Genomic DNA, 27699 nt, shown 5'->3' with positions numbered 1-27699 from the left:
GATTAAGAAGTTGTGGTCCATATATACAATGGAATATTACTCAGCTATCAGAAAGAACGAGTTCTCAAAATTTGTTGCAACATGTGCGGCACTGGAGGAGATAATGCTAAGTGAAATAAGTCAAGCAGAGAAAGACAATTATCATATGATTTCTCTCATCTATGGAACATAAGAACTAGGAAGATCGGTAGGGGAAGAAAGGGATAAAGAAAGCGGGGGTAATCAGAAGGGGGAATGAAACATGAGAGACTATGGACTAAGAGAAACAAACTGAGGGCCTCAGAGGGGAGGGGGGTGGGGGAATGGGATAGACCGGTGATGGGTAGTAAGGAGGGCACGTATTGCATGGTGCACTGGGTGTTAGACGCAACTAATGAATCATCGAACTTTACATCGGAAACCGGGGATGTACTGTATGGTGACTAACATAATATAATAAAAAAACATTAAAACGTAAAAAAAAAAAAAAAAAAAAAGATTCTGTCTTCCCCTCTACATCTGCCCCTCCCTCCCAAATAAATCTTAAAAAAAATTTTCAATTCTTGTTCCTGAACTTACAGGAATATTTTCAAGTATTCAGAGATTAGCTGTATTAAAAAAATCACATCAAATCTTACTAATTTGTAAAACTACATAATTAACAAAAGCTGGAAATACCTATCACACAAGCTTGAACATATTTAGGGAATTACATCAGAATTTCTACCATTACATTACTTAAGTCTGTCTTACAGGCTTAATTCTCCCTTTCACTGCGAAGAAGATTTCAGTAGCTCTTCTAATCAAGGGCATCTGCAACTAGGCAACATGGGCAAGAGTGTCTATACTCCTTTGAATAGGTAGCATGCTGTCATTAGAACACAATTCCCTATACCTCAGCGGGGTGGAAAGTCAACTGTATCCTCTCTCTGATCCTATCAAACCCTTCTAAGATGGCTTAAGTGTTATTTTCTGTTCTCTTATTGCTTCCTTTAGCAATAACAACTTTTACAGGTTTTTGTTGTTCAGTGAAACACCTGACAATCGAATGACAATAAGTTAACAGTTATGTCCACGTTTCTAGAATCTCTTGAGGATTCCCAGTCAAAAGGAGTTATTTATTAATGACCACAAATCCTTTTCCTGATTTCTTTTTCCTGCCAAACTAAGTTACTCATTAGCACTTGTACAAACACTCAAAGGCGATCCATTAAATAATGTTAACTGGACCACAAAAGCAATTTTATCACTCCTGGCAGTCCTGGGAGAATTTCAAGAATTTTAGGGACTAAGGGTTAAAATTTGAGTTAATATTGAAAAAATGGGTAATAGTACTGGGCTTCATTAAGTTCCCTTCAAACCCCATTTATTGAAAACCTACAAAAATCACAAAAATTCAGAAAATTAAATGATAGGGAATTAAAATCTCTAAGGTCCTTCAACTTTAAAAAAAATTGCTGGTTCTGCCCTTAGTATTTTTATATAGACATTGGTGATATATTTTTATATGTTGATTATATCACTTAACTTACAGAATATAACATAGCAGTACTTCAGTATAGTAGGAATTCTGTTTTCAGTAACTGTTACTGTGTCAAATGGGTAAAGAAATTTTGCTGATTCTAATTTCTTATAGATCTGAATGCTGTGAGAGTTGTTTTTTTAAAATGGGAAAAATGATTATGGGTTCTCAAAAAGGATACATTTTAACATATCAGGTCATTCTCATAAGCAAAATGGGTTATTTTGACAAATTCACATGAAATTGTATATTATATATAAATGATGTAGCATTTTATTGATTATACAATGTAGGAAGAATAAATTTTTTTAAAAAATATTCCTTCTAACTTAGCTGTTTTTATAAAGAACAAAAAAAAAGGGTTCATGTTTAAATAAAGAAATCCTAAACTAGCCCATAATTCAAAGAAGGAAAACTGTGGAATATTCGAAAGAGATAAAGATGGAGTTTTTTTCTGGTTTCAATGAGCAACCATGTCCTTCCCTTGAAGATTAAAATCCTTTAAAACTTCATTGTCCAGAATTCCCTAACGTGAATTAATTATTCAAACTGACTACCTGATGGCCCTAACTCTAATCCACCCAGGCCAAAAAAAAAAAAAAATTACAAAAGCATATCTTTAACATAAAACTCAACAGAACCAGTAGAGGTTACAGGGAGAGGGAGTGATTATTTCCTGTTTTCCCTCTCAAAACATAATTTCTTGATTGCCCTGGTGTACAATGAAGAGTCTCTTTCAAGATTACAAATGGTAAAAGAAAGCAATGACTAGGAGTTCCATCTAGTACTTAACACAAAAAGACAGGACATTTACTTTGTGTCCATGCCCTATCACAGAAAAAGAAAGGTAAATGAATATTACCAAATGGTGTATTATCTCTGGCTCTTCATATGGTTACATTTACTGTCTGTTTAGTATCTTTTTACTGTTTTCTGCCAATGTTCACGCATGTGAATATGTACCACTGGTATGAAATCACTAATAAAGATGCCATTAATGCTTAAACAGATATATGTTCTGATTTCAATATAGTTCCCTAGAAAGCAACGCAGCTTGTATAATGACTGAATTCCAAATATATTATTTAAACTAAACAATAAGCTATATTTCAAGAACTTCTAATTTCTCATATTCCTCAAATATATTGCTAGATGGCAGGACTGAAAGTGGTGTACTCGTGACAAGAAAATAAGCATTTATTATCATAATAGAAATCTAATATATATCTATAATAATGTGAATATATATAGAGAGAAGTTTAACAAAATGATAATTATCATATATTTTGAACTGTAAATTCCTGTTATGGGTTACAGCAGTAAGTCAAACTATAGTAAAGGTATGTAACACTTTTTGGGGCATCTGGTGACTCAGTCAATTAAGCATCTGACTCCTGATTTCGGCTCAGATCATTATCTGAGGGTTGTGAGATCAAGGCCCACACTTAAATCCTCTTTCTCCCTCTCCTTCTGACCCTCCATCCCGCAAAAAAAAAAAAAAAAAAAAAAAAAAAAAAAAAGCAACCATAGAAAACTGTAAAAAATGTCAAATTTCCATTTCACTTGATCTTTGCCCAAGGGTCTTAATTTGTAAACATTCTCAAAGGGGCTCAGGATTTTATTTTTTGTATTTATAAAAAATCAGTAAAGCAGGGCACCTGGGTGGCTCAGTCGGTTTAGCATCTGCCTTCAGCTCAGGTCATGATCCCAGGGTCCTGGGATTGAGTCCCGCATGGGGCTCTCTGCCCAGTGGGGAGTCTGCTTCTCCCTCTCCCCCTCACCCTGCTTGTGCACTCTCTCTAATAAATAAATAAAATATTCAAAAAAGAAAAAAAAAAGGGCAGTAAAGCAAAATCTGCATCACAGAAAATAACTGTCTTTCCTTTATAATAAAAGATAGCTTTCAAAAATTAAAAACAAATGTATAGTCATCAAAACACTGCAAATCAAAACCACACAATACCACTTCTTACTCATGGAATAGCTATAATAAAAAGACGATAGCAAGGATGTTGAGGATGTAGAGAAAACAGAACCCTCATACACTGTGGGGAACATGGAACATAAAAAGGTGTAGACACTTAGTCTAGAATTTCCTCAAAAGGTTAAACAGAGTTAGCATATGACTCAGTAATTCTACATTTAGGTATACAATCCAAGAGAAATGAAAAATGTCCACATAAAAACTCGGACACAAGTGTTCATAGTAATTTTATTTGCAACAGCCAGAAAACGGAAACAACCGAAATGTTCAACTGATAATGGGTAAATAAAATGTGGTATATTCATAGAATGGAGTATTCTTCAGCAGTAAGAAGGAATAAAGTACTGATACATGCTACAACCTGGAGGAATTTTGAAAACACGCTAAGTGGAAGAAGCCAGTCACCAAAGACCACATGTTGTAGGATTCCATTTATATGAAATGTCCAGAACAGGCAAATCTACAGAAACAGAAAGTAAACTAGTGTCTGCCTAGGGCTAAGGGGTTTCAAGAAAACAGAGAAGGGGTAACTGCTAAAGTGTACAGAGTTTCTTTATAGAGTGATAAAAATGTTCTAAGATTGTTTGTGATGGCTGCACAACTTTGAATATACTGAAACCCACTGAACTGTACACTTTAAATGTATAAACTGTATGGTATGTGAATTATATCTTTACTAAGCTGCTAACATCCTCCTCCCTCAAAAACACCAAAAACACCAAAAAAAACCCTAATGCAATGACTTTTAACTGCAGCTACAAACACAATAACCGAGCTTATTCTTTAGAAGTACAGATTCCCTGAACCTGTCAGACTACTAAGCCATAAATTGGGAGTGGGATCCACTCTTCTAGACTAGTGGGGGCAGTACAGTAAGACCTAGGTTCAAATACTGACCTCCTAGCTGCGTGATTTTTTTTTTTTTTAAGATTTTATTTATTTGAAAGAGAGAACGAGAGAGCAGAGCAGGAGGGAGGGGCAGAGACAGAAGCAGGCTCCCCCCTGAGCAGGGAGCCTGAGCTGGGGGGTTCAATCCTGGGACCCTGGGATCATGACCTGAGCCAAGGACAGGCACTTAAACGACTGAGCCACCCAGGTGCCCCCCTAGCTGTATGACTTTTAGTAAATTATCTAATCTCTCTATATTTTCAGTTCCTACTTCAATACAATGGAGGAAGAAGTGTCTATTTCATTGGGATACTGTAAGAACTTAACGAGATAAAATATGCAAAGTATACCATATGACATACTGTGCTTGAACAACAGCCATTATTATTATGATGATTATATTGTTTTTACTGGACATTTACTTTTTTTTTTTTTTTTAAGATTTTATTTATTTATTTGACAGAGCAAGAGACAGCCGGTGAGAGAGGGAACACAAGCAGGGGGAGTGGAGAGGAAGAAGCAGGCTCCCAGCAGAGGAGCCTGACGTGGGGCTCGATCCCAGGACTCCAGGATCACACCCTGAGCCAAAGGCAGACGCGTAATGACTGCGCCACCCAGGCGCCCCTTTACTTGACATTTTCTTGTCCTTTATAGGGAAAAGATTATGCAGACTTCTGCAACCTCCGCCCCAAATCCATGCATCTAAGCTAGCCTTATAAATCTTAGCCCCTTTTAAGAAATATTAACTTTTATCTTTAAAAGCAGTTTATTGTCTATCTGATGCCTGCCTGGAATAAAATAACATTTATGAAATAACTATTTTTACAGAAATACAAAAATTACAAGAACACAAACTTTAATAATGCCACTAATTGTGGGAGGGTACTCCTCAAACAAACTCAAAGGTTATTTTTAAAATTACAAACTTAGGAATAAAGGTCATAGATTAGGCAGACAGAAGCCATTTAATTAAATAAAATTTGCTGACTTTTAAAAATACATTCACTTTAGTAAAAATGCTGTATCTATATGCTAAGAACAAACTGAAGTACATTTAAAATCCTGTAACTTCCTGGCTCCCGGGTGGTTCAGTTGGTTGAGTGACTGGCTTTGGCTCAGGTCATGACCCTGGAGTCCCAGGATTAAGTCCAGCACTGGGCTCTGTGCTCAGTGGGGAGTCTGCTTCTCCTTCTGACCCTCCCCCCCTCATGCTCTCTCGCTCTCGCTCTCTCTCTCTCGCAAATAAATAAAATCTTTAAAAAAAAATAATAAAATTCTATAATTTCTTACATAAGAAATGTACATTCTTAATTCCCAGGTAATTTGATAACATCCCTATAGAAAGACATCCTTAATAGGACTCTCATGAAATAAGCCAACATTTTCAGATGTAGGGTAACACACACCCAAAACAATAAGAGCAAAAACAGGAAATAACATTTAATATTTTGATATTTCTATGTAAAAATTTAGCATTTCTTTTTTCTTTAGCAATTCTATTTCAGAATGAACCATATATAATGGTGAAATTTTAACTGAATCTGGTATGAAATCAAGAGTCAATCAACGACCACATTTCTACCTGAAGACATGAAAAGGAGTATTTCCATTCAGATTCCTGAGGATATTTTAGTATTGTATAAGTGAGTCATATTTTCAAAGTAATAAGTTCATTGCTTGAGAAAATCTATCATGGATTTTCCAAATACGTTTCATGAAACCAAAATTAAATTAAGATTTTATGTGTCTGGTGAGAGTTAAATGTAGAAAAATGCCATACCTAAAACTTAAACTGTATCTTTTTCAAAGCTAAATAAATTTTTAAACACACCTACAGAATATTATCTCTCTACAAAGCTGCAGTGCCTCAAGTTTCCTTTGTCACCCACTATAAGAGCAATGCTCAAGCAACAATATTTTTAAATCACCTATTTTGTTCAGAATATATCTGCCTTTCATAAGAAAACCTCCCTTAAAAAGTTACGTAATTAACTTTTATGTCATTTTTTTTAAATGTTATAAAACGAGCCCAAAAATACTTTTATCAATTTCTCAAAACTGGTAAGTCAAAGTTTACTATATTCCCTAATCAAAAAATCAAATTGCTTATTTTTTATACTACTACCACACTTCTGCTTTTTTTTTTTAAACAAGGCTCTGATATGCCAATCTTTTGTAGTAAATTAGGTAGAAAAGTCATGTGAATTTACACATTTTTCAGATAAAGAAGGGAAAGTGAAAGCACTGGAAAATGTAGCCTTAATGAACCTACTATACTATTTAGATATTTTTATTATAGGTAGTAACAAGTTAAAAATTCGGGAAACATCTTTTTATTGCTACAAATTCACCTTTTCTCCAGTGAAAATGAAAGCAGAATAGGTTTATTGAAACAGGTCCAACTGTACATCAATATTCTAACTCACTTTCTTAAGTCTATAAAATAAGCTCAAACCATACACTAACATTGCTAAAATAATTAAAGTAAAACATAAGATGAAATTTAGAAACTAGCTATTTTTAGGCAAGTATCATATTTTCTGATATGGAAAATCACTTAACAAAATTATCTGGCATAACAAATACTACAAATAGTAGTAACCCAAGGTCTCTTACCAATTTCAGCAGGTAGTTGTTTGATTTTGTTCTCTCGAATGCTAAGCATGCTGAGTTTTGACAGATTTTTGATGTCCTTTTCCACAGTAGTTATACGATTAAAGCGAAGGTAAAGAGTGGTGAGAGAATCTAGCCTATACACCACTGAAGGAATTTCTCTCAGTTTATTATGCCGTAAATCAAGCATCCGCAGCTTCTTCAAGTTATCAAGAGAGTCAGGCAAACTGGTGAGTGAGTTTTCATTTAGAGCCAGTGTCATGAGATTTACTAGACAGCCTACCTCTGCTGGGAGGGACTGCAATTTGTTGCTATATAAATAAAGTTCTGTTAATTGAGTCAACTCTTTGATTGATGATGGCAATATGTGTATAGACCTCTTGGATAAGTCCAAACGCATTGAATTCTCTTCCCGGCATTTGTTGAGCTCTTTAATCACCTCTGCATTGCTAGATTTTTTCCTAGTCCCAGGTGCTGGATTTGGCCGTTTGATCGTATTGTCAACTGAAAAAGCCACTCCTGGTTGGGCAGCACTGGAGTCCTTCTTTCCATCTTTGGCATCTTTCCCTTTGGTCTTAGGTTCTTTTTCTTTGCTCTCTTTCCCAAAACCTCCGGAGGCTTTTGCCTCCTTTTCTCTTTCCTTGGCTGATGGCACTTTGGGATCTTTCTCTTTAGAGTCTTTTTCTTTTCCTAAACTACTACTCATGGTGACGCAAGCTTGGGCAAAAACTACATGAACTCCTGTGTTTTATTTGCCAACAACAGTAACTGGAATTCAAAGATGAAGAGACAAAGACCTACACAATCAAAAAAGGTGTTGGCTTGAAGAAGTAATCACCATGGAGTAATAGCCATCTGTTACATGTTGGATCTAAAAGCACTATGCCCATTTCTGATAACTTGTTCCAACTGGTAAAATGGTGCTGGTCAATGACTCATTAGAATTCCTGAAATACAATACAAAAAGAATATTAAATTAGATTACAATTTGTATTAAGTAAATGGGCTCTGAAAAACAATCTTACTGAAAATTTGGCCATTTTTCTATGATTTAATGCAGTAAATATTTACTGAACACTTTCTACTATGCAAAATCCATTGAAAAACTATAAAAATTGATAAGGCAGGCCCCTATCTTCAAGGACTTTATAATCTAACAGGAAGAAGTACGGTAAGCATACAAGTTACCATAAGTTTGTAAGAACTGAAAAATGGGAGAAATCATAATAGCAGCTAATGTTTGACTGCTTTCGATGAACAAGCACTACTGTAAGAAATGTACAAATATTAATTTAATACATATAACAGCCCTATGAGATCAACTGTTGTCCCTAATTTTTAAAGAGGGACACCAAGGCACAGAAACACTTTTAAGTAACTAGCCTTGTGATCTTGGAAAAGCAACAGAGTTGAGATTCCAATGTATATATCCACAGCCTGTGTTCCTAACCACTACACTAAAACTGCTCTATCTGCAACTAATTGCCAGACAGCTTTAGGTAACAGAAAGGATTTCAAAGCTATGACAGAATCAAGAGCAATCTCACAAAAGAAGAAAATGGCAAAGTGAAATATGTATGGAGCACAGCAAATAGTTTAGAGAAAACGACGTTAAGAATCTGTACTTTAATAAGCATTCTAGGTGATTCCAATGCAGGTAGATCTAGGGACCACCTTGAGAAACAGTAACAAAGAGCAATCTCTAATGATGTCTATAAACTAGAAACTGAATGGTGATAAGGATTCTTAACAGTTTTAAAAAGTAGAAAAAGTTCACTGGTAAAATGACCAAAAGGAACTACAAAGGCTGAAAAGATGAGTAAAATGGCTGTGAAGGAGTCTGTCCTCCCTAAGTATTATGAAATTTAAAATATAATTTCTATCTTGTGACTCTTATTAATTTTATAAATAACTGATCTTTATGTGATGGTAGGGCTTAAAGATTAAAGACAAAATGATTAAAATCCTACCTGATTAGCTTAAGAACTTAAAAAAAAGTTAAAATTTTATGAGACTACCAAAAGTATTTGGTAGTCTAAGTGCACAGGATCGTGCTAAAAATTTCTATACAGAGGATATGAGCCCTACCCTATACAAGGTTACAGTTTAATTAGGCAGCCAAAACACTCACATATAACAACTAAACATAAGATAGTATAGTAAATCCTCAGACAATGACATATGCTATTGCTCTTTTGAGAAAACTGACATCAGTGAAAAGGGCTCAGAAAGGTTGTGTACAGAAGTACAAGCAAGTAAAGACAAGGTGGCAACGCAGTCCAGGTAGATACAGTGAAATGGTAACTTAGGCCAAGAATACGGAATGATCTTAGCTTGCCATAGGAAAATGAAAAGGTGGAACTTTGCTGAAGCAAAGTCTCGGGTGCAGTAATACTAGGAGCCGGGTAGAAGACTAATGATCTGTAAATTCCAGACTAGAGTTTGAACTTTATCAGCCTATAAGGTTCTACAGTTAAATAAACATGGTATTTTTTGCTAGCGCATCAGAAAAGTTATTATCTCTCCACTACTCACCACCCCTTCAAAAAGAGAAAATAATTTGAGCTACAATGGAGAAAGACTAAGAAAACCTTCAGAGGTACTGATTGAGAAAGCAATGCTGATAAGCCAAAATGAAAGCACATTAAAATGATATAACAGTGAATAATGGGAAATATACACGGATGATGGGAATACAGACATTTCTTATCAATTTGTATGTTAGAAATGTCATTATGCCAAGTTTCTGAAATCAAATTTCTATTTAACAAGATATGTATGTACTGAATTTAAAGTGAGATGCAGATGGTATAAAAAAGATGTTACATATTAAAGAACCAATCTAGCCTCACACGAAGTATACTAGCAAAACTTTAATGTTTCTGCTTAATAATTAGATTTAAAAGGATTTTTATGAGTTAAAAAAGACACTTTTCTAAACACACAATTGGCATTTTTAAGATAGAATCCTTGATCTCCTATTCTCATGTTTCCCAAACTTCTGTAATACAAAAAATAAAATAAACCTGTGATATTTGTTTTAAAAAAATAAATTCCCAAACTCTATCCTAAACCACTGAACTGGAATCTTTAGGAAGAGGAATCTAGGTAACATCTGATTTAATAAGAAATGTCTCAGCAAATGCTTATCAACTTTGGAAATACAGGATATAACCAAATCTGAACACTGGTATATTTACTATTGTATTTCTTAAATATTATTCTAAAAAATGAAAATTGAGGGGGTGGCTAGCTGGCTCAGTCAGTACAGAATGTCACCCTGGATCTCGGGGTTGTGAGTTCAAGCCCCACAACAGGTGTAGAGATTACTTGAAAAAATAAAATGAAAACCAAAGAACTACAGAAATATTTGTATGTTACATACATGATACTACTATAAATATTAAAAATGGTTCCATAAAAAAAATTAAAATTGAGGATAAAAGAGTGGGTCAGGAAAGAAATTGTACTAATGACAAAACAAGTTACTAATAATTTCAAGTTTCCATTGAAGTTTGAAAAGAGACTTTCCATAATATATAAATACCAAAATATAGTTGAAGTTCATACTAGAGATACTTGAGCTCTTTGGTTTCCCTGCAATAGTGATGGATTTGAACTGACCCCACATATTCATCCTATAACTTTTTTTTTTAATTGGGAAAAGAATTTTATTTTTTTAATGATTTTTTATTATATTATGTTAGTCATCATACGGTACATCCCCGGTTTCCGATGTCAAGTTCGGTGGTTCATTACTTGCATATAACACCCAGTGCACCATGCAATACGTGCCCTCCTTACTACCCATCACCGGTCTATCCCATTCCCCCCACCCCCCTNGCCTATCCCATTCCCCCACCCCCTCCCCTCTGAAGCCCTCAGTTTGTTTCTCTTAGTCCATAGTCTCTCATGTTTCATTCCCCCTTCTGATTACCCCCCCTTTCTTTATCCCTTTCATCCCTTTATCCCCAATCATCCTAGTTCCTATGTTCCATAGATGAGAGAAATCATATGATAATTGTCTTTCTCTGCTTGACTTATTTCACTTAGCATTATCTCCTCCAGTGCCGTCCATGTTGCAGCAAATGTTGAGAACTCGTTCTTTCTGATAGCTGAGTAATATTCCATTGTATATATGGACCACAACTTCTTAATCCAGTCATCTGTTGAAGGGCATCTCGGCTCCTTCCACGATTTAGCTATTGTGGACAATGCTTCTAAACATTGGGGTGCATATGGCCCTTCTCTTCACTACGTCTGTACCTTTGGGGTAAACACCCAGTAGTGCAATGGCTGGATCACCCTATAACTCTTATTCTTAATGAGATTTATTGATATACAGCTCAGGCACTGTTCAAAAAAATATAACTAGTTACAGAGAACAGAATTTGGACTTTGACATCACCATACTGAATGGAATTAACTAACTAACCAGGCTTGACTATTAACTAAAAAATTTTCACATCCAATAAAAATATATGTTGTCTAACACAACTAACAAATGACTTGACAGTCCCAAATTAAATTCTGCATCTAACCCAGATCTGAATCAGGTGACACCACTAAACTTTTTTGGACAAGAAAAAAAGTATAGGGAGTAATCTTTCATGTTTATTGGAAATAAACTATTCGATTTTTTAAAAATCCCTTTATAACGTTACATTTGCAAAAGATTTGACTCTTGCACCCACTTATGTAACAGAAAGTGACAGTACCCATTCTAAAAATGCTTAAAATCTAGTGAAAAAGCATAAAATTGCACCAATTACTAAGCTGAGCCTAGCAATGGTGTTTTTATACTGGGATCTTCATCACTCCAGAATATTCCTCTATTCCCTACCACCTAATAACTACCATACACAGAGCACTTGACATGAACTTTTTATCTTATTTCAAATTCTCAAAACCACATCAAGGAAGATATTAAAAGTGTCTCCACTTGGTTTGAGTTCATTTTTATCATTTGTCCAAAAATGATACCAAATATTACCAATGTTCTCTGTTGGCAGAGGTCTTAGTTGATAAAATTTTTCTCAGGTACTTAGTTATATTCTAAATTATGAAAATTCTTAACTTCAAATTCCTAAGTAGAAGAGTTCCTCTATTTCCAATTTACAGAGAAGAAAATTGAAGCATTAAAGAGAGATACCTGGTAAGTAAAGAAAAATTCAAAACCAGGTCTGACTCTAAGCCCATATATGTTTTTTCCACTATGCCATGGTGTATTTCAAAGATAGCTATCCAAATCATAATTGTATGAGGACGCTGATTACAATACTTTAGGCCTCAATACCTTCTAACCCAGGGGTCAGAAACTTTTCCTGTAAAAAGGGCCACATATTAAATGCTTTAGGCTTTGAGGGCCAGATGTTCTGTTACCAGTGCTCAATTCCATCACTTTAGCATGAAAACAGCTGTAGACACTTATAAATGACTACGTGAGGCTATGTTTCAATAAAGTTTACCAGAAGAGGCCACATTCTGAAGTGTGGTGACAGTTTTCCAGGTCACTGTTTCATATTTCAAATCATTCCTTGCAGGAACTGTATCTTGTATGCAAACTGGATGTAAAAAGTAAAAAAAATTTCCTTGTTCTTATAATACACTTAACATTACTTTTAGCTATTTCTAAAATAGCTACAATTTCCTAAAATCTATGGGAAAGAGGACTGGAGGGAAGATGGAAGTGAGAAAGCACTAGCCTAATAAAATCTATTCTTGGTACAGACTACAATGATGATCATTACATATAATAATTATTTTTTATTTTTTTACGTTTTTTAAGATTTTATTTATTCAACAGAGACAGAGACAGCCAGCAAGAGAGGGAACACAAGCAGGGGGAGTGGGAGAGGAAGAAGCAGGCTCATAGTGGAGGAGCCTGATGTGGGGCTCGATCCCATAACGCTGGGATCACGCCCTGAGCCAAAGGCAGATGCTTAACTGCTGTGCCACCCAGGCGCCCCAATAATTATTTTTTAAAAACACATCAATAGGACACATATACTAAATATATTCCTTAGTCTTACCTTAAGCGTGGATGTGAAAGGTTTACAATATTAGATGTTGAATTATAATGAACAAGACTTCTGGTTCCAAACAAGATGGAATAAACCATTTTACCCTGTTCCTCCCATTAATTATAACCTAAAACCTTGCACAAAATACATAAAGCAACTAGCAGAAGATTCTGAAAAGTAGAGAAAAGAAGGTACAGTAGCTAGGGACTCTGGCTGAAGGATAACCTGCTGGTGAGTTTTGTTTTGTTTTTGTTTTTTGTCTTTTTTTTTTTGTTCTTGTTTCCCACATAACCTGGCCTGGCTGTAGAGAAGCCCATAATAGCTACAAAAAAAAAAGGTCCAAGAAAAGTTCTCTCTCTAGTCAAAGGACTATGAAGAGAATGAAAAGAAGCTACAGGCTGGGAGAAAATGTATCCAGAATAATATAAAGAAGTCCTTTAAATAGTAAGAAAACAATCAATCCAATTAGAAAAGAGGTGAAAGACTTGTAGAGACACTCCATTAAATAACACACATGTACCAAGATGTTCAGCATCATTAGTCATTAGGGAAATGCAAATATAACTACACATCTATTAGAAGAGCTAAAATAAAAAATATGGATGATACCAAGTACCGGTGAAAATGTGGAAAAACTGGATAAATCACTCATTGCTGATGAAAATGTAAACTGCTACACCACTCTGGAAAACAATCTGGCAGTTTCTCATAAACATACACTTTAACATACAACCCAGAAACTGTACCCATAGTTGTTATCCCAGAAACTTACGCTGACATAAAAACATGTATACAAACATTCATAGCAGCTTTATTTGTAATGCCCCAAAAGTGAAAACAACCCAAATGTCTTTTACTGGATGAACTGATAAACTGTGGTACATCCATACAATAGAACACTGTTCACCAATAAAAAGGAAAAGGAACAAACTATCCTTGCACACAAAACCTGGGATGGATCTCAAGGGCCTTATGCTGAGTGAAAAAGTATCAAAAAGTTGGTATGTGTGATTCTGTGTGATTCTGTTCATACAGTATTTTTAAGCGACAAAATTAAACTTATGGAAAGCAAATCAGTGGCTGCTATGGCTTAGGGCTGGATGAGAGTACGACTATAAAGAGGTAGCATATGCGAGCTTCTTTGAACTGATGAAACAGCTGTGTACTTTGTGTAGTGGTTATAAGGATCTGTACAAGTTTTGGGGATGCCTGGGTAGCTCAGTCGGTTGGGCATCCCACTCTTAGTTTCCGCTCAGGTCATAATCTCAGGGTCCTGTGATCAAGCCCCACATCCATCAGGCTTTGCGCTCAGCAGGGAGCCTGTTTGGGAGTCTCATTCTCCCTCTCCCTCTGCTCCTCTGTCCCCTGCTCTAAAATAAATAAATAAATCTTAAAAAAAAAAGAAGAAGAAGAAGAACCTGTGCAAGTTTTCAAATTTCATAGGACTAGCAACATCCCCCCTCCAAAAGAAGACTGCATGGAAAAACTGGTAAAATCTCAGACTGTAGTTTATTTAATAGTATTGTACCAATGTCAATTTCCTGATTTTGATAATTGTACTATAGTTATGTAAGATGTTATTGTTGGTGGAAAATAAGTAAAAAGTACAAGAGAACTCTCTGTACTATTTTTATAAATTCCATCAGTCTAAAATTATTTCAGAAGAAAAATGTAAACAAAAAAATACAATGGTCAATACAAATCTACCATATGTAAATTATAAAAAAGCACACTGAGTTTTTTCAATAAAGAAGTTTAAAAACCACATTTTGGGAAAAAAAATTTTGAAAACAACAATTTTTTAAAAATAATAATTCATATTGGCTGGGAAAATATTTTTCTCATTCTTGTTCAATATCAGATAAAAAATATACCCATTCACAGATACCATTCAATTTGGGAAGGTACATATTTCATAAACATTCCCAGGAAAGAAAAGATTCTTTAAGTACAAATACATTTAAATACACTTTAGTTAATATAATCATCATTCATAAAATAATGGTGGGTAAATCAGGAACACCCTAAGCATACATTCCCGTCTTCTAGACAAAGTCAAAAGATAACTTAACTAGAATTAGTTCAAAAGCTTAGCCATTATACATCAAAATAGTAACTCTAGTTTTACTTGTCATCATATCTAGCATAAATTGACCTTTTAGTTAAAAAAAAAGAAAAAGAAAAATTACATCAAACGGAATGAGGAAAAATATCTGCAATGTTATCAGACATGCTACCATAAGTCTGAGGTATAACCTCCCAATATCCAGTAAGTAGTAGTGTGCTAATGTCACACCACTACTCTTAGAATTTGAGGGCCAAATTAAAAGGACAGTTCCAATAGTTTCCTTTGTTGGAAATAAAGAATGTCATTACTTTGTAATTCATCTGATAATCAGATTTAAACATAAGTGACACAATTGACATATATTACAGAATCAAAGGTGAACATTACTGTAGAAAAATAAAAGGTAAAAAAAAAAATTTAAAAAGGCAAAAAGAAAACAAAAAAAGAAAAAGAAAAGGTAAATGAGTTGTAAGTATATTAGGCCTAAGAGGCAGGGAGCCAGAGACTATTCTGGAGCACTGCTCTGGCAATATGGTAAAGCAGCAATGCACAGAAACTTTACTTATTCAGGCATTTTTATAAATGATATACGTATATAAGATGAATACTAGTAAGGCATACACACACAGTTCCTAAATGGCAGTCCAAAGACGACTTCAAGCAAAAGAAATACTACAATTACCTCATATAAGCATTTAACAAAATATTTACTGAACTCCTCTGTGTGCCAGGCATCATGCTAAGTGCTGAATAAATAAAACAGACATGGTTTCTGTCCTCAAAGTGCTTACAGTCAGGTAAAGAAAAGAAACAACAACAAAAAAGCATTCCGTAAAGAGAAAATAAGATGTCAAGGCTGAGATATGCAAGAACATTATGAGACAGACAAACTAAATGGAGGCCAATGTCTCACTGATACGAGATCAGACTGTAGTTAAGAACAAGATCATGCAGGATTTTGTAGCCATAATGAGCACAGATTTTCTTCCACACCATTCAATGGTTTAAGAGAGTAACATGATCTATGTTTTTAATCTCTCTCACGGTATTGTACAGAGAATGGATTTCAAGGTAAAGAGTAAAAGCAGGAAACCAATTAGACTATTACAGTAACTAGGTGGGACTTGATCTTACGCTAAAATATTACACAACAGATAAAGTGGGTAAATTCAAGAAATATTTAGTAGGCAAAATTAACAAACTTGGTGATATATTCTATGTGGACAGAGGTTGAAGAAGAGAATCCTGGAACTAAGAGGTTTGAGATAAAAACAAATGTGGAAGTTATCAGCATATTGATAACTCGTAAGACCATGATCAGCATGAACAGTACAAAAAAGGGGGGGCAGTGAGTTCAGGGCTAGACTCAGGACATCTGTAACAAAGACCTTGATCCTAGGAAACCACAAAATTTATAGATAAGGTATAAAAGGTTTCTTCCTGGGGAATGAAGCATGAGAGATTATGGACTATGAGAAGCAAACTGAGGGCTTCAGAGGGGAGGGGGGTGGGGGAATGGGATAGGCTGGTGATGGGTAGTAAGGAGGGCACGTACTGCATGGTGCACTGGGTGTTATACGCAGCTAATGAATCATCGAACTTTACATCAAAAACCAGGGATGTACTGTATGGTAACTAACATAATAAAAAAATATTATTATGAAAAAAAAAAAAAAAGGTTTCTTCCTGGGGACAAAGGATGGGCTACAGTGGTAGGAAGCAATATCAAAGAATATGGTACCCTGATTATACCAAGTATTAACAAGGACGTGGAAAAATTGGAATCCTAACTCATGCTACAGGGACTATAGAAGTTTTCCCAATTTTGAAAACTGTTTGGTACTCTATTAACAAGAATAAACTCTCACCATGTCAAAGCAGAACTATGAAATTATAACTATTTATTTTCTTTCAATGTACTGTGTACAAATTAAACTTCAATACCTGCCATATAAGTATTATTCATATGATCCAGTATATCTAATATTATTTATCTCAGTGTTATGCTAATATAGTTTACCTGTATAGCCACTATGATAAAAAAAAATATTTATGTTTTGTTTTAGATTAAAAGCTACATAGCACATAAATAAAAATTACAAGATAAACAATGCACATACTTTCTTGGTAAGAGAAACTATCAATCATATTCATATCATCAATACTGAAACTAGAAAAGCCTGTGAGATCATCTAGTACAAACCCATCATCCTTCCAATCACCCATTCGCCAAGCACCTATGGGTCAGGTACTGTACTATATCTGGGGCCAGAAAAGCCAATCAAACAAAAAATCTTTGCATTCAGTGATGTTACAAAGAAAGGGAAACAGACAAGTTACAAAACTTTGGGAAAGGTAATATGAAAGCACAGAGATGAAGGAGGGGCGGGGAGAAGAGTACTGTGATGAGGCTACAACTGAATCCTCAAAGTTGAATAGGGGTTCACAAATTCATTCTTCGGGGATGGGCAGATAGTGTGTGCACAGGAAATGGCATGAGAAAATTATCCAGACCCAGGAACCATAAGCAGTTTTTCTATGTTGCAGTTTAAGCTGCAAAATAAGGTTGGAAATCCAGACTGCCTAATATTGAAAGCCTGAATATTCAAATTTAGTAATTTGGACTTTATTCTGCAGCACCACAATTTCAAACCCTAATATTCCAGAAGGGCACTTTCAGGGGCTGCTAAGAGTAAATACAAAGAGCCACTAAAGGATTCCTGAAGAAGAGGGCATATCACAGAACTATTTTTGAAAACTTACCTGATACTGTTCCGAATGATTTTAAAAGATCAGGGGTTCAAAAGGAAGACAGGAAAACTAGTTAGAGGGCTACTACAAAATCTAATGACTGATTCTCGAATGCTCTCAAATCAGCACCAGATATGTTCTAGAAGAATCATGTGGGAAGCTTAGAAACCCTAAACCCAAGAATGCTACCAAAATAAATATATGGGTTAGGAAACAGCAATCTGTATGTTCAGAGTTTTCCAGGTGATTCCAATGCAGGACCAAATTTGGAAACCATGCAATAAACCCATGCGAAACATGATAATGGTAAATTCAACCATGTTTTTCTTTTTTAAAAAATTTATTTATTTGAGAGAAACAGAGGGAGCAAGCCTGCAGGGCAGGAGGGGCAGAACCGGAGGGAGAGGGAGGAAAGAAGCAGACTCCCCACTGAGGGTGGAGCCCGAGGCACGGGGCTTGATCCCATGACCCATGAGATCACGACCTGAGCCGAAATCAAGAGTCAGATGCTTAACCAACTATGCCACCGAGGTGCCCCTCAACCACTTTAGTAAGATTATTTTAGAATTTCTGGTTCATTTTAGGTTTTCTCAATGTTTAGGTAAGTGCTGCTGGCATTTAATGGGCAGGGGATGGAAATATGAAGAACCATCCCCACATGCTGCACAACCTTTAAATGCCCATCAGATATATAACTACTTGAAATATCTATTTATAATTTTGAGTGTTTAGAACCTAACACCATTTTTTTAAGTAATCTTTATGCCCAATGTGGGGCTCAAACTCAAGATCAAGAGTTGCCTGCTCTACCAAGTGAGCCAGCAAGGTACCCCTAGAACTCAGCTCCATTTTACATATGAAGTCCAATTATTTTTACACTTTTCAGGAAATATAAACAACGTCCACATTCTAGAAGGAAAGCTACTTTGTTTAGCTTAGTACTTCAAGAATTATTATTTTTTTTATTCATTACCCTGACAATCATAGACGCCGATACAGATCTTGGCATTTGAGTCACGAACATAACACACCTATATGAGTTTGCATTTGCAACCATTACAATGATATATGTACAAGTCTTTGGTCTTCTTTATTTTCTTGTATTATGCCTGAGCATTTTCATATTGACAAACAAAATGTATATCTTATTTTTCCTTTCAATTAACCAGTGTATTATATTGTTTCAGTGTAAACCATTGCTTCGGAATAGTAAAAGGGGTTTTACAAAATAATTTGTTATATATATGGGATATTAGATCTGAGGCACTTAAGAACCACTGGTTTATAAACTACAAACAGATGTTAACAGTAATGAATAATTCAAGAGACATTTTAGAAACAGAATCAAAGTAGTCAGAGGTGAATGGGATTAAGGAGAAGTAAGAGATCCAGAGTAAGGTCAAACTGCTGGCTTAAACAACCAGATGGATATAACATGGATTATTCAAGTTAGAGAACCAGAAAGGGAAAAAACTGTAAAATTTTGAACAAGCTTATATTGAGGTTCCAGTGAAAACATCCAGGCATCTAGTCTACACTTGAAAACAGGATTTGGAGAGGCACCTGAGTGGCTCAGGTCATGATATCAGGGTCCTGGGATCAAGTCTCGTAGGGCTCCATGCTCAGGAGGGAGTCTGCCTGTCCCTCTCCCTCTGCTCCCTACCCCCCCAGTTGGACTCTTGCTTTCTCTCAAATAAATAAAACTGAGGAGGAAGATGAAGGGGTAGGAGAAGGGGGAGGGAGGAGGGGGAGGAGGAGAAGGAGAAAACAAAGAAAAAGAAAATAGGATTTGGAATAAAGCAGAAAGGTCCAGGCTAGAAATAAGCTTATAGCCTTGGTATCAATAGCTATAATGGCACCTGAAGGTTTGAAATGAGAAAATCCAGAGAGAGCATATAAAATGGTACCTTGGGGAAGATAAACATTTAAGAATAGGTGGATGAAAAAAAAAAAAAAAGAATACGTAGATGAAGAAGGGCCCAGTGAATACCTTCTTAATCTCCGAACAAAATTCTAAGCTCACCTGAAAAGGTTACCCAGATGTCTAATTTTGCAGGTCAACTAAAACTTTTTCTTTCAATTAAACAAACAGGCTATGATTACATCTGACTTTCTCACAAAAGGAAGCTACTTATACGATATTTTACCAACAACATGTATACATTAAAAAGAATGCATTGTTATTAAAAGATTTTTCTAGAGAAATATTTTTTTATTTTTCATAAACATGAAAGACATAATAATGGTAATATAAGGCAATAAAAGCAGATAATCTAAACCTCACAGATCAAGGGAAATTTAAGTTTTAAAAAATTTTATACAAGATTAAAAATAATTTTTCAAACAGGTAAGAAAATTTTCCAACTATAAGAAATCTTAGAGGTAATTTCTTATGTCTTAATTTCAACATTATTTTTTTTAAAGACTTATTTATTTTAGAGAGCGAGCGAGCGTGCATGGGGAGAACAGAGGGAGAGGGAGAAAGAAACTCAAGCAGAATCCACACTGCGTGCAGAGCCTGACATAGGGGCTCAATCTCATGGCCCTGAGATCATGACCTTAGCTGAAAGCAAGACACAGACCAACTGCACCACCAGGGGCCTCTAATTTCAACATTCTTTAGGACAAGAAGCACTTTGTGAAGCACAAAGACATAAAACCACCAGAAGTGTCAAAGGCCACAAAGCAAAGAGGCACAACTATAAGCAGTTATATCTGAAGAAAGAGTGGTCTTAAAGAAATGGATTGTAAAGGGGCATCCGTGTGGCTCAGTCAGTTAAGGGGCTGCTTTTGGCTCACGTCATGATCCCAGGGTCCAGGGATCAAGCCCCACATCGGGGTCTTTGCTCAGTGGGGAGCCTGCTTCTCCCCTGCCTGCCACTCCCCCTGCTTGTACTTGCTCTCTCCCCCTCTCTCTGTGTCAAATAAATAAAATCTTTATTTTAAAAAAATGGATTGTAAAAAACCTGTCAGGCCCACAGAAGTCGCTTCATGCAATTAGGCACATATGGACTCAACAGTGGATGAGGCTCCTACAGGTAACTCTACAAAACCCACAATTTAGTACTTACTAAGTTCCGTGCTACCTATATATTTAATAATTTGTTTCCACCATTTATAACTCTGTCATATCCTCCAATTATTATCTGGGGGTTTGGGGGCACATCTAAACATGGAGGCCTGTCAGTATAAGATGTCAAAGCCCAAGTGGAGATAGCATCAGAGAAGATAACAGAGTAAAAAACTCCAAAAATTCACTCCTCCACAAAAGCACTAGAAAACTGGCAAAACCAGTTGGAATAAATTTTATCAGAACTCTCAAAATTCACCAAAAGCTTGTACCCAGGGTGCATTTAGGAAGGAAGGAAGGAAGGAAGGAAGGAAGGAAGGAAGGAAGGAAGGAAGGAAAGAAGGGCTGAATCTCAGTAAGAACAAGCTTTGTGATATTTTAACTTGTCCTAGTCCCATTCCCTGCTTTCCAGATGGATGGTAGCCTTGAAAAATTATAGCCCAAATTCCCAGTACAGAGGGAGCAAAACAAAGCTGGAGCTCATTGAAAGCTTCACCGCCCCCAAATTATTACTATTAGACCTGTCTGGTTGCTCCCAGAAAGAGTCCACTTGCAATGGTATCCACTTGACCTGACTCAGTGCTTGTCCATCGCAAAATAAATTTTCCCCAGGAAAAAGTTTGTTGAAAGCAATTATAGGCAAGTGTTTTATACTCACAGCTGCGTGAGGTGGTGGCCAATATTTGGGCCAAAAAACAGACTAATCAAAAGCTTTTTAAAACAAAACAAAACAAAAAAACTAGGAATGAGATACCATAGGGGCTTTGAAAAGTTCCAATACATCCCGGGGAATCTAGAAGCTCACGTACACGCTCAAGGCAGTACGCATGGCCGAGGTTTTGTATACGGTCAGGAAAAACCAGAGAATGCCCCAAGCTCTTATTATTAACCATGGGGCCCTGCACAAGCAGGAAGTAAGGGCTAAGGCAGAGTTGTCAGATGCCTGGTTGAGGGCTTGAAGATACATCCCAACAACAGAATTCTCTGGTAAAGGCTAGATTTATTAGTTCCTCGCATGTAAAGAAATTTCTGTCCAATCATTAGCTAACCACTAAGCTAAACGAGTAGAGACTTCAGCGGCCACACACAACAGAATTAGTTCAGAAAAATCACTAAATCAACAACCACCCCAACAAGCAGCAACAACAACAGACCTTGGGGAAAGGGCAAAATCTCCATAGTTGCCCTGTTTCGTTATTTAAAACGTTGTTCCTTAAACAATTTTGTTATTTAAAATGTCCATATTATTGGGCACCTGGGTGGCTCAGTTGGTTAAGTGACTGACTTCGGCTCAGGTCATGATCCTGGAGTCCCAGAAGCAAGTCCTATGTCAGGCTCCCTGCTCAGTGGGGAGTCTGCTTCTCCCTCTGACCCTCCCCCCTCTCATGCTCTCACTCTCTTTCTCTCATTCTCTCTCAAATAAAATCTTTAAAAATTTTTTAAAAAGTAAAATGTCCATATAATTAAATGTCCATTTATTATTTAAAATGCCCATGGGGCATCTGGGCGGCTCGGCTGGTTAAGCGTCTGCCTTCAGCTCAGGTCATGATCCCAGGGTCCTGGGATCTAGCCCCACATCGGGCTCCCTGCTCAGTGGGGAGCCTGCTTTTCCCTCTCCCTCTGCCTGCCACTCCCCCTGCTTGTGCTCTCTGTCAATATAAATAAATAAAATCTTGAAAAATAAAATGTCCAAATGTAAGTTTTTAACAAAATGTCTCATCAAATACAGACCATGAATAAAGACATAAAAATTATTTAGGGATGGGGCGCCTGGATGGCTCAGTCAGTTCAGTGTCCATCTCTTGATTTTGGTTCAGGTCATGATCTCAGGGTCCTGGGATTGAGCCCCACGTCAGGCTCTGCACTCAGTGCAGTCTGCTCGGGATTCTCTCTCTCCCTCTGCCCCTCCCCCCTGCTCATGCTATCTCTAAAATAAATGAATAAAATCTTAACAAAAAAATTATTTAGGGGAAAAAATCAAATAAATAGTCTGATGTTGAAAATACAATATCTGGGGGCACCTGGGTGGTTTAGTTGGTTAAGCGTCTGCCTTTGGCTCAGGTGATGATCCCAGGCTCCTGGGATCAGCGTCCCACATTGGGCTCCCTGCTCAGCGGGGAGTCTGCTTCTCCTACTCCTCCCCCCGCCTGTGCGTGCGCTCTCTCTCTCTCTCTCTCAAATAAATAACAATCTTTAAAAAAAAAAAAAAAGATAAAAAAGAAAGTACAATAACTGAAATGAAAAAGTCACCATAATGGTTCAACAAGTATAAGCATGCAGAAAAAACAGTGAACTTCAAGACAGGTCAATTGAGATTATCCAGCCTGAGGAACAGAAACAGAAAAAAATAAAGAAAAATTAACAAAGCACCAGAAATCTGTGGAAAACCATCAAGTGAACCAACATATATATAATGGGAGATCCAGAAGAGACAAGCGACAGATATATTAGAAGAAATAATGGCCAAAAATTTCCTTTCCAATTTTGAAGAAATGCATTAATCTACAACTCCAAGAAGCTGAACAAACTCTGAATAGGATAAATTCAAAGAAATCTACACATAGGCATCATTACCAAACTGCTAAATGACAAAGATGACAAAGAAAATCTTGAGTAGCAAGAGAACTAGTGACTCATCATGTGTAAGAGAGAAAAGGTTAACAGATTTCTCATCAGAAAATATAGAGGCCAGAAGGCAGTGGGAGGACATATTCAAAGTTCTGAAAGAAATAAAAAAGAACTGTCAACCAAGAATTCTGTATCCAGCATTATTCTTCAGTGAAGGTGAACTTAAAACGTTCCCAGATAATCAAAACTGAAAGAATTTGTTGCTGACCTCCTGCCCTATAAGAAATACTAAAGTAATTCCTTCAGGCTGAAAGGAAAAAACACTACATAGTAATTCAAATACAAATGGAGAAATAAAGATCACTAGTAAAATTAACTACAAAAATAAAAATAAAGAACAGTATAAATGTACTTGTAGCTTTTTTTTTCTCCTATTCAATGTAAATGAAAATTCCATAAAGTGATGTACGGAAGGCTTGAATCACTATATTGTATATCTGAAACTAATGACTACACTGTATGTTAACTGGAACTTAAGTAGAAACTAAATGTAGCTCTACTCCCCAACCCACCCCCCCCCAAAAAAGAAAGAAAACTGCTTAAAGCAGCAATTACACATCTCTGTTGACAGGCATACAATGTATAAAGATGTAACATGTGTGACAATAAACAGCAAAATGGGGGGGGGGNAAAAGGGGGGGGGGGAAGTGGAGCTACATAGGCACAAAGTTTTCATACACTACTGAAATTAACTAGATATTAACCAGAACTAGATTCTTATGATTTAAGGTGTTAATTGTAGGGCAACCACTAAAAAAAAAATCACAAAGAAAATGTACTCTAGAAAATATTTAACACAAAAGAAGACAGTAATGAAGGAACAGAAAAACAAAAAAGGACATGTAGAAAACAAATAGAAAAGTGGTGGATGTAAATTTTACCTTACCAATAATTACATTAAATGTAAATGGGTTAAACCCTCAACAGGCAAAAGTTGGAAGAAGAGATTGAAAAAAAAAAAGTGATCCGACTAAACGCTGTCAACAAGAGACACATTATAGATTAAAAAACAAAAACAGATTAAAAGGACAGAAAAAACTATACAATGCCAATAGTAACCAAAAGAGAGCTGAAGTGGCTACACTATTATCAGAAAAAACAGACTTTAAGACAAAAATTATTACTAGAGACAAAGAATATTTTATAACAATAGTTGGGTAAACCCATCAAAAGATAACAATTACATACATATATATACTTAACAGAGCACCAAAATACATTAAAAACTGACAGAATTGAAGTGAGAAGTAGATGATTCAACAATAATAGTGACTTCAATATTTTTCAATAATAGAACAACTAGACAGGAGATAAGCAAGGAAATAGACTTGAACACCACTAGAAGCCAACTAAGCCTAAGAAAAATTTATCAACACTCCACTCCAACAACAGCAGAATATACATACTCTTCTCAAGTGAACATGAAACATTCTCCAGAAGAAACCATATGGTAGAACATAAAACTTTACATATCAATAAATAAGCATACTGTCCAAGCACAATGGGATAAAATAAAAAATCAACAGAATATGAAACATTAACAAATACGTAGAATTTAAAAACCACACACTCCTAAATAATCTATGGGTCAGAGAAGAAACCGCAAGGGAAATTAGAAGCCCAAGCAGATGAAAAGAGTGTCACAAGACAGGGGGTCCATTTCCCTGGCAAAGTAAGTCAGAGCCTGGGGAGGCAAGGAGGGTGTTAATAATACGGGGAAGTGACCTAGCATGGACTTTCAAAACCTGAGCAGGGTAAGAATATGTAGCCCTTTAGATTGGGTATTTAGCATAGATTTTTCTGGAAAATTTAGCAAGTGAGCCTGTCACTTCACAGAAAACTGAGTATACTTGTGCCCAATGATAAAATTAGGCCTTAAAACAAAAATTAGAGCTTTGAAAATATGTATCCTCTACCATGGACTTCAAAAGCTACTCAATATTTAAACACTTCTCTTTTAAAAAGTGACCTTATTGACAAATGTGGATTTTTAAATATTGTATAATAAAATGTGTCAACATTTAGAAAATTGGCAAAACTCAGGAAACCAGTATTGTCCAGTTGATTATTTAAAAATCACACATGGGTAAAAGATCCATTCAAAGTACAAAACAGATCAATGAATTTTATTTTAACAGAATGAAAAGTTCATTAGATGGTACTAGAAAAATGGGATATCCATAGGGGAAAAAAACAGAAGGAAAAGTGAAAACGGAAAAAAGAACCTCAACCTAAATCTCACACTGTACAAAAAACTGATTCAATTAATTAAAAAAATAATTAAAGGGGCACCTGGGTGGCTCAGTTGGTTAAGCGTCCAACTCGATTTCAGCTCAGGTCATTATCTCAGGACCGTGAGATAGAGCCCCATGTCAAGGCTCCATGCTCAGTGGGGAGTCTGCTTGAAATTCTCTCTCCCCCTTCCTTCTGCCCCTCCCCCTGCCCTCTCTTTCTCTCTAAATTTTTTAAAAAATTAATTAAATTATTTAATCCAAAATCATGAAGAGTAAAATATAAGCCTATTACACTTTGAGAGGTAAACAAATGAGAAAGTCTTTGGGATCTAGAGTCAGATGAAGATTTCATAAGCCTAACACCAAAAGCACAATACATAAAAGAAAAATACTCATAAATTCCAATTCATTAAAATCTAAAAATTTCACAGTAAAAGACCTTGTTAGGAGGATTGAAAGACAAGATATGGGAGAAAATATTTGCAAACCACATAGTCAATACTTGTTTTATATCTAAACACATAAAGAACACTCAAAACTCAATCTTAAGAAAACAAACAACCCAATTAGAAAATGGGCAAAGATACACACAAACCTTTGACCAAAGAGGAAATACAGATGGCAAAATGGCAAAATTAAGATGTCTGACATCACTGGTCATTACGGAAATGCAAACTAAAACCAATAAATTATCACTACACACCTATCAGAGCACCAGTGGTAATATCAAATGCTAACAAGGATGCAGAGAAACCAAATATCTCCTCATCGCTGGCAGGAAGGTAAAACAGAGGTGGGTATGGCCACTCTGAAAAAACGTTTAGTGGTTACTTACAAAATTAACCATTTACTTATATATATTACCCAGTAATTTCACTCTCGCATTTACCCAGGAAAAGTGAAAATTTATGTTTACAAAAAAAAAACCTGTACACCAAATGTCCATAATATTTACTTGTAATAGCAAAAAAAAAAAAAAAAAAAGGAATCAATCCTTGATTGATGTCCTTCAGAGAGTGCATGGTTAAACAAACTGTGGTACAGTCAACACAATGTAACACTGCTCAGCAACAAAAAGGAATGAACTAATGATATATTCAACAACCTGGATGGATCTCAAGGGTATTTTGGTTAGCGAAAAAGTCAATCTCAAAAGGTTACATGCTTTGTAATTCCATTTATGCAACATTTTTGAAATGATGAAAACTATACGGATGGGCGACAGAACAGTAACTGTCATGTTAGGACAAGGTAGGAGAGGGAAAGTTCCTTCGTGATAATGAAACCATTCTGTATCTGGACTGTGGTTATATGAATCTGTACATGGGATTAGAACGCACAGAATTATAGACACACCCAAATGAATACCTTAGAAAATGGGAAAAAACTGGGGCACCTGGGTAGTTCAGTCAGTTAGGCAACCGACTCTCAGTTTTGGCTCAGGTCATGATCTCAGCGTTATGAGATCAAGTCCCAGGCCCCACAAAGGGCTCCACGCCCATTGCCGAGTCTCCTTGAGATTCTTTCCCCCTCCCTCTCCGTCCCCCTCTGCTCCTCCCCATGCCTGCACTCTCAAATAAATCAATAAAATCTTTAAATTTAAAAAAAAAATCGCCACAAACTGAATAACGTCTATGGTCTAGTTAACAATATTATACCAATGCCAATCTCCCAGCTTTGATAAAGCACTATAATTATATAAAATGCCAACACTGGGGAAAGCTGAGTGAAGTACTATTTTTGCAACTTCCTATGAGTCTATCATTTTTAAATAAAAAGTTAGGGGAAAAAGTTCAATGATATAGTTTTAGATTTTACACTGCAATTAAACTTTAAGAAATTAGTGTCATTTGAAGCAGTATCAATGAATATCTACAATTATCTGAAAAGGCTATTAAAATACTCTCCTACCCTTTCCAACTACATATCTGTATGATGC

General features: G+C 36.0%; 1 protein-coding gene across 1 annotated transcript in view; it reads right to left on the bottom strand.

The window, feature by feature from the left end:
- The window catches only part of SHOC2 (SHOC2 leucine rich repeat scaffold protein), a 93895-nt gene that overhangs the window by 42710 nt on the left and 23486 nt on the right, over nt 1-27699 (bottom strand). Inside the window, exon 2 of the mRNA XM_002913558.4 lies at nt 6990-7933. Within this exon, the coding sequence (XP_002913604.1) occupies nt 6990-7692 (703 nt within the window). The 5' untranslated portion in view covers nt 7693-7933. The remainder of the gene's footprint in view (nt 1-6989; nt 7934-27699) is intronic.

Source organism: Ailuropoda melanoleuca, chromosome 6 (genome assembly GCF_002007445.2).
Source record: "Ailuropoda melanoleuca isolate Jingjing chromosome 6, ASM200744v2, whole genome shotgun sequence".
In the NCBI taxonomy this organism is placed as follows: domain Eukaryota; kingdom Metazoa; phylum Chordata; class Mammalia; order Carnivora; family Ursidae; genus Ailuropoda; species Ailuropoda melanoleuca.
The sequence above is the reverse complement of the archived record's forward strand: the minus strand, read 5'-3'. Positions and strand labels throughout refer to the sequence as shown.